Source organism: Scatophagus argus, chromosome 4, assembly GCF_020382885.2.
Source record: "Scatophagus argus isolate fScaArg1 chromosome 4, fScaArg1.pri, whole genome shotgun sequence".
In the NCBI taxonomy this organism is placed as follows: Eukaryota; Metazoa; Chordata; class Actinopteri; family Scatophagidae; genus Scatophagus; species Scatophagus argus.
Window position 1 is genome coordinate 11,922,647 of NC_058496.1, and position 8,779 is coordinate 11,931,425.

Sequence of the window (8,779 nt, forward strand, 5' to 3'; positions counted from 1 at the left end):
CCAGAAGCACCTATGGCGGCTACGTACTCATATCCGCCTTTACGTGATGACGCAATTTTTGCCTTGTTGGAAGGTGGTTTCGGGAGGAAGTGCTGTGACGGTTGACGGGCTAGCAGTGAAGAAACGCTGAGAGTAGAAAAACCCAAAGGCACCCGGACGCACTCACTCGAATGGTATTTTGTCTCCTGCCATTGAAAGGTAAGAAAATTAATGTCGACATTAACTGTGTTTAATGTTTGCCAGTGTGTTTAATGTCACTAGGGACCACGCCTTCTTGGCTTTATAAACAGTGAGAAGATGAGTAAGCGAACAATGGCTCATCGATGTTGCTCTTTATTAGCCGTGAGGACATTTCTTTCTGTCCGTCATTGGAGTATATGATGCAGGATTTAAATTAAGTGCTCATGAATCATATTGCTCCTATGCGTTCAATGCAACGTTAACTAGGTCAATTAGATGCTACAAGACAATACTCTTCATTGTGCCAGACAGCAAAGCCTACGGGCATCCGGGCTGCATCAGTGTTTTTTGTTTTTTTTCTTTTCACCTCCACACACAGTGCATTGCAGAAATGGTCCTTTCCTGACATTTAATGCGGACTAAACATCGTATTTGTTTTGACACTTGATACTGTGTCCTGATCTCGTGACAAAGACATGTGGGGGCGGGGTCCAGTATAAGGTGAGGTCATGATGGGTGATGATGCAATGATGCAATGTGAAGCTGTTCACATGGCTCTTAAGTAAACGTGGTATTGTCCCATTGATGGAGACGTACTGTCTGTTGTACTTTAAGCCCCACCCTAAAAATTGTGGCTATCGAGGTCATTAAACTCCTTTTTAGTCAAAACAGTCATTACGTGCATTTGCAGTCTACACATGGAGGTTACTTTAGTGTGTTTATGCAGGCTGCTCGGAACCACTAGTAGTGTTTACTTTTCATCTCTGTGCTGACGATCACGAACAGTAATGATGTTGAAAAATGGAAATTCTGCCAGTAGCAGTTAGCAGCTAGCAGTTATTTTCATTTTTCATTAATCTGCCAATTATTTTCACTATTGATCATTTAGTTTATGAAATGCCGCAGAATTGTCAGAAATGCTCATCATAGTTTTGAGAATCCCAAAATGTTAAATTCGAACATTCAAAACCTAAAGGCTGTTCTTTATTTATTTATTTTTCTTTCAGCAATTTGATTAGTCGACTAATCATTGCAGCTCTAAGTAAAATGTAAAGGTTTTTCTGGGTGTGATTTTTGAAACTATGACTTTTCATCACAACCTCAGAAAGTCTTTTTAATTGCTTGTTTTGTTTAATAGACAGTGCAGAATCCAAGGATATTAGAGAAAAGGCAGAAACAAGCATCAACAACCATTTATCTATTTAGCCAAATAAATGTCTTAGAAAATAAATCACATTTATCCTGGGGGGGATTTTGTTTTGCACAAAGAATATCATAAAAGCACCATATTGTCGATAACATTGCTAACATATATTAAGCTTAATGTGAATGCTGTGTTGTTGCTACAGATGTCATTCACTGATGACCTTCCTGACATGGAGGGAGCAGACCTGTTAGGGTTGCTGTTCCACTGTGAAGAGGATGGGTCTACTCGGCCCCTCTTTCCTGATGAGAATGGCCTCATCGAATCCTGGCTGTCCGAACAGGATGTAAGACTTCATTCACAGAAAATAAATTTAAACTGTTGTTGTTAACATTTCTATTGAAGACAATATTCAACCATATTGTTGCCTTTATTTTTGAATGAGAACGGTCAGAATCCTGCTACTATTTTCAGAGTTTATGTAATCTTGATGTTGCTTTTGCTTGAAATTGGGTTGATTAACTAAGCGCAGTGGTAAATGTTCAGGGTTAGGACACAATAATTTCAACACCACAGAGCAGCTTAAAACACATGAGCCGAATTACTTCACTGCTATATGTTAATTCTTTTTATAACACAGGTTTTTTTTTCTCCCAGATGCTGACAGGCATGGATACTGAAGATTTTCTGTCCAGCCTGTTAGAGGGTGAGGACAACATGGAGGCTATCTGTCCCTCTCGTTCTCCTATGGGCAGCGACAGTGGTATATCTGACGACAGCAGCACTGGGGTTGGAAACCACAACCTTCTGGGATGCCCGAGTCCCCAGGGCAGTGACAGTGACAGTCCCAGTTACTCCCAGCCCAGTCCGGTGCACTCTGACCTTGCCCTGCCCCCCGAAGAGGTGCAGACAGAGAGCCTGGAGGCTTTAACAGTCCAGGCTGATCACTGCTACTCTCTGCTGCAGAGCAGAGGCCAAGACATGGATGTCCTGCAGAGTGTGAGGGCAGAGAAGCCAGATACAGATGTCTTCATTGACCTGGGTATGTGTAATCCAAGAATTCTTTGCTTTTTTGTGACTTTTATAGCCTTAAATCCATGGAAAACCCATGGTTGTAGTGGACATTTTGTGGAAAGGACATAATGAAATGAGGCGCACTTAATTCTCTAGCAGATAAGAACTGCAGATTAAGTTCATTTGAGATGTCTTCCTCTTGTGTTAGATGACTTGGTGAGTGAGGCAATGGAAGAGGACATCACGACAGAGCTGCCCTGCACTTTGGCAATCGAAGATTCAACTGAACCCAACAAAACCAACCAGGTCAGTAGTTTTCTTTTTTCACACATTTGCTTGTTTCCTTGGTTAACCTGAAGAGTTTGCTTGAAGAAGACTGAAAGTTTCGGTTTGGTATACCTCATATGTTTGTGATATGACTGGCGAGCTGCGTATCCAGTTTATGTTTCACTGTGCAATCACAAATGCGGCAGGTGAATAAACATCTTTTTCTTTTCTTCCTCCAGTTCCAGTTCAAAGAGATTGTCCTCACTGAGGAGGAGAAGCGGCTTTTGTCAAAAGAGGGAGCAACTATCCCCACACACATGCCTCTCACAAAGGTATTTGTTGATGAAAAATGTTTATTTACTTTGATTGATGATTTTGTCAGGAGCTTCCAGTTCTTGATGATGTTTATGTTATAATGAGCATAATCAGAGGTACATCAGAACTTTTGTTGTTCGTTTTTGTTGCAATTATTGTACAGAAATCCTAAACAGTGTAATGATTTTATTGTTTAGCCATATGGGAATGTTTTTGTTAAAGCCCTGATCTTGCTTGATGAATATTCAAATTGATTTTCTGTTTGATTTTTCTGCGGCAAAGCTACTGTGGGCTGTTATGCGCAGATCGTCTGGTGAAAGCCTCCTCTTTGTTTAACAGGCAGAGGAGAGGACACTGAAGAGGATCAGGAGGAAGATTCGCAACAAGCAGTCTGCTCAGGAGAGCCGCAAGAAGAAGAAGGTGTATGTTGATGGACTGGAAAACAGGTGAGATGAAGAGGTCGAGAATGAATTCCATCTGTTAAATTCTTGAAGAGAGATACAGACATCTCTACATCTGTTTGTGAGATAGCAGTCTTTCTTTATACGACTCTGCAGTGGTTGACGGGGTAGAGTAGCCAAAACTAAACTCAAGCTGGCTTCATCCAAGAGCACAATTAGTAAAATACACTCAGCATTTACATGCTGTTAGCTTGACTATTTACAGGAGGAGTAGTTTTGAAGCATGGCATACTTTGTGAAGTTGGGACTGGATCCTGCTGCGCTGCGTGCTGTCAGTTCGTCTGTAAATATTCAGTGACAGTGTGATTTGAAAGCCATACTTCTGTAGGCATTATGCTGGTGGCATGGATAAGCTAACAAATATTTTTGTGTCTGGAAAGGGTTTTATTGGTAGGCCCAGAAAAATCAATCATAGTCCAGCTGCGTAACTCTGCGAATGTTGGAAATGTTGTAATTTCACACAGCCCAAATGTTGAAATTTCCCACCATGTGGATGGATAAAGATGATAATTACTAAGTTCATCTCTACCACAGGGTTGCCATCTGTACTGCACACAACCTGGAGCTACAGAAGAAAGTCCAAATGCTTCAGAAACAGAACATGTAAGAACTTTCAGATATTGCTTCTGCATTAATATGTGATAAGTTGACATCACTTACTGGAAATCTGTCCTCTTGATTCTTACAGATCTTTGATAGAGCAGCTGAGGAAACTGCAGGCTATGGTGAAGATGTCCACCATGAAGGCCAGCACAACCAGCACTTGTGTTATGGTAAATTTGTTGACAAACATCTTATTCTCTCCTGATTATATTTCTCCTATCAGGTGTCAAGTTCTGTGTCACGCAGCAGTATTTTTTTTTTTCCATCACTCACTCTTTGGCTTTGTCCTCCAGGTGTTCCTGCTCTCTTTCTGTCTCATCATCTTCCCGTCAGTCAATCCATTTGGCAGAAACGCAGAACAGAAGGAGCTCTACACACCTTCCTCTAGTAAGTTACCTGTCAACCTTGCCAAACCATATCTGTTTGATACACTTACTTTAGGTTCTTTGTATAGTTCATAAAAGTTTGACTTGTTATAGCCAACTGCATCTCATCACCTTAATAGATGTCCAAGTGAAAAGCTTCTCTGACCGCTAATGCAGTGCTGTTTTATTTATTTTATTTCTGCTGTTGTCATATTTCATGAATTTCTTGTCCAGCAGTGTGGCTTTGTTGCTTAGCTTTCACTATTTGTTCATTATTGCAGTCATTTCCCGGACCTTGCGCTCTGTGCCGCTAGAAAGCGCTGATGCCGTCTCCTACCTTGAGTCTGACGAGGACGAGATTGTGTTAGTGCCCCAAGCAAAGCTGGATAACACTGAAGCCATCTTCGCCAGTGGTCAGAAGAATCACACCCCCGACTACCAGAGGGTGGAGCAGCCTGACTCGGAAACTGGAGTCAACAGCAACTCCTCGGCGGACTTCCCCAGTCCCACTCAGCCTAAGGAGATGACACCGGGGCCAGCTGGGCCCTTACAGGAAGCGTCCGCTGTGGCATATGAGGTCACAGGATCCAAGGATAACTGGATAGACCGGAACCCTCCGTCTGTCATATTGCAACAGCACCGCTCAGATGAGATGTAGTAGGAAGATGTTGACAATACAACCAGCAGAGGGAGCCATATTCTTAATGTTTTAGCTAGCAGAGGGAAGCTTAAGCTTACATGAGGAGGAAGGGATGATTCCAGTAATTATCAAGATATATGATCAGTCTTTCTGTCCCCCCCAACAGCCCTCTGATGTACTACTACCCCCTGAGGTACTACTATTATTACTTTATTTGCACTTTGTTCTTATTTTCTTGTTCCAGTGGACAAAGAAAGATTTCCATATCTTAGCAGTGCAAACTACCTGATAAATGGGACACTGATAATAAATATGCTTGCACTGCTGGAAGATGGATGCTATTTAGCACTGAGGGCTCTCATGGAGCTAATGACCAAATTTTGCAAATCTGTGGGCACCACTACAGGAAAATTTGTAACGGCAGTAAATTACTTCAGGGGAAGTATTACTTAATTGCATTATTGTTTATCGGCAAATTCTAGGGAATGAATTGTGTTACGTTAATCCCCCCCCAGTAAATTATTGTGAAAAAGTAGTCTATAGCAAACTAGCCAGAAACATCCATTGCATCGTAGAAGATAGTCTGCTTGTTTCTCATAAAGCTTGAACAAAGTGGTTGACCACCGTAACGCTTGAGCCATTGCAGGACATTTGGCCATTTAGAAGACTTGTAAAGTTTGTCAGTAATTCCCTTGTAACAAGGGTGTCCATCCTTCTTTTTAATTTTGGAATGCTTTGTTTTTACTTTGTACAGTAAGGCAAGAAAAAAAAGTCTGCAAAAAATATAGAACAAAACACAGTCGGTCATTGTTAATCAGCCACTGTCTACCCCTTAATCTCCAACTCCAACTATGACTTCAATGGACAGCTCATGTGTGCACAGAGTAAGGGGTTTGATATATTTGCTCAGTAAATCGTGTTACAGGAAAATGTAACCAAAAATGTAATGACCTGTTTTGTCAGTGATGCATTTTTGTTTTGTTTTTTTTGTGTATTTTTTATGTTACTGGTAGTAGTAAATGAGATCTAAATGGTATTGGAACTGCGTTTTGTTATAATCAACAGTCAATGAGAATTTAAATGTTGATCGTGTTGAACAAATGCACTGACGGACGACATAGTGCAAGAAGGGAATGTAAATACGCTTTAATGATTGTATGCTCTTCTGTACAGTTGAACTCATTATGTATAAGACATGTCTGGACCTCTATAATAATAAACTTTTTATAAAATCAGAATGACTTGGTTTTGTTTCACAAAGGAATAGAGGAATCAATTTTTCAACTTGAGGCCGTTGACAATACAATATCTACATTGGATTTAATTTTGTTTAAAATAACCCTTCTCCGTTTTCATAATCTTTGTTCATTCAAGACGGTCTTCTTTAACTGTCCTACAATGACAAAATGGTGCTCCTGTAGGACTTCTGGGACAAACAGTCTGGAACTATTTACCAAAGCTTCTAACAACTACATTTTTTTTTTTTTTTTAGAAATTGTGTACTTCTCTTGGGGTCATGTAGGAAGACTGTTACCAATTTATCTTCCATTGGGATTTTCACAGCCAGTGTGGGGTTTCCCCTGTCCTCTTTGCCAAACAACTGCTTTCAGAGCTGTAAAAGCCACAAAAGCTTCCAGATATAACGGTAATGTTGTCAGACTTTATCACAGAGTGCATTTACACTCATTTATGTAAATAATGTGAATTTACATGTGTGAATAATAAAGGATATTTTGAGGATCTTCTGGAGAGGGTGGGCATCTTCAGGTCATATTTACTGGACACATTCTTGCGCCGTGGCTGGCAAACAATATTTACCTGACTTGACAAGTAACCCCAGCTGTCGGGGAATAACAACATACAGGGACTGGCTGGTGACTCACAAGTGTGAGGTCGAAATCATGAGTCACGAGCTTATTCGACATGTTGAGACTCGTTGTGAATGAGGGGAAAGGTCAGCTTCTCTGACTGACCAGCAGGTGGCGGTGTTGGCCAATATTTCTGACACTGAGCGCTGAGCACTCCGTGCAGGGTGAGCAGCGGCTCCATAGATGATGTAGATTAGGTTAAAGGTCATCCTGTTATCATATAAGCATCTTCATTGGCATTCAAACAAATGTCAGAGTGATTTGTTATTTGACTCATCGCTTGACAAGAAAACAACCGTCAACAGCTTGTGTTTTCCCTGTAATTAGACTCTGTGGTGCCAATGCTGTGTGGTATCCTATTAAAAGTCTATTAGGGGTGCACATTTTCTTCATGATTGCTTTGCACGATTTTCAGTCTGTTGTAGCCTTGCCCACTCATGTCTAGTCTAAAATGCTTATTCTAGTCTGCAATAGACAGAAGTTTCAAGTTAAGACAAGACCAGACGACTGGTGTGTAAACATGCACATCTGTCTGAAAATGAATGAATGATGTTGAATGTAAACATATGCAGTCCCACTGATAAGATAAACTGGCCTGAAAGCTACCGGCTGCGGGAGGGGCCCAAGCGCATCTGTCCAGCATCTGCCCCACGGGTACTGAATGGAGTGGGGTAATTAACGCACGGAGGACGCAGGCGCGGACACACACACACACACGCACGCACGCGCGCACACACACATCCCCCAGCCTCCATGACGTGAGTATTGTTGTGACACTAAGTCGCCACGCGTCACACTGGTTTCTTTTTAAATGGGCGAGGAAAACAAAAAACAAGACAAAAACTGGCGTGTGGCCACCACGAGCTGTTTTGACCTTTTTTGCTCCTAAACGCCACCAAGAAATCACGCCCTGCTCGGGTCAGATCTCGCTCAGTTCTGTAGCCCATCGGGCAGACTGTAAACACAGCAACACGTTGAGTAACACGCAGACGGGATGCGCGCATGTGCAGGTGTAGCATCAACAAGATGTTTATTAAGGCCAAGGAAGTGTTACGCTGCAGGGAAAGTTCGGATGGCCTATAAATAACATACCAGTGATTCCCCACGCTGGGGAAATCCACTTCTTAGACGATTGTTCCAGAGTTTATCAGGGAATAGATTAATGTCATTACTCGTCCCACTGCTTTATTTTCACCCACAGCAAAGGCTCAGCAATTTACCTTTTACTGATCTGCGTGCTCAGTTACATTGTCCCCTGCGAGGTGATTTGTCCTGCCCTCTGGTTTTATAACTGTCATGAGGAAACATAACAATTATATAACATAACAAACACAAGGCAGACTTACTGGTATTCAGTAATGAAGTGGTAAATAAAACGGTGAATGACTTCCATCAGCGATATGAAAACAATCACTTTACTGAAAGGAGAAATAAAAGGATGCCAAAATTGTTTTCAAACGATCTCATAGTTTGTTCTTCAAACGCGTCTATTAGCCATCACACATCATAAATTCAGGTCGTAAACACGTGCATTTGACATAATATAATATGTAATATATTGTATAATTCATGTGGTCAGCTGAAGCCACAGTGGGTTGAGACTCTGTTGTGTCAGTGGAGCTGTTTGCAGTGACTCTGAAAGGCTATCGTAAACAGGACTTTTAGTTTTTGCTCACTGTGGTGATGTTGGATGTTGACAAGGTAAGAAGGAATCGGTGGTGGGTGGACTGGTGTGTGTGTGTGTGTGTGTAGGGGGGTTCTTGAAAGGTTGTAATTTTGCCCCACGTGGGGTTGTCAACATGGTCTGCGTAACTGCCCGGGGACTTTTGCTTTCCTCACCCATGATGCTCTGAGCCAATGGTAGGAGGCAGGAGCGGAAAAGACCGCCCCATTGCCGAGAAACTACGCTCATCTGCTATAAA

General features: G+C 41.8%; 1 protein-coding gene across 1 annotated transcript; it reads left to right on the forward strand.

Moving 5' to 3' along the window:
- The first annotated feature begins 67 nt into the window (after positions 1-67).
- Positions 68-6,227, forward strand: creb3l3l (cAMP responsive element binding protein 3-like 3 like). Its single transcript, XM_046387743.1, has 10 exons — positions 68-198; positions 1,530-1,670; positions 1,982-2,366; positions 2,547-2,644; positions 2,845-2,937; positions 3,260-3,366; positions 3,916-3,984; positions 4,070-4,154; positions 4,278-4,371; positions 4,631-6,227. The coding sequence occupies exons 2-10, from the start codon at positions 1,530-1,532 to the stop codon at positions 5,005-5,007; spliced, it is 1,449 nt and encodes a 482-aa protein (XP_046243699.1). The 5' UTR covers positions 68-198; the 3' UTR covers positions 5,008-6,227.
- The last annotated feature ends 2,552 nt before the right edge of the window (positions 6,228-8,779 follow it).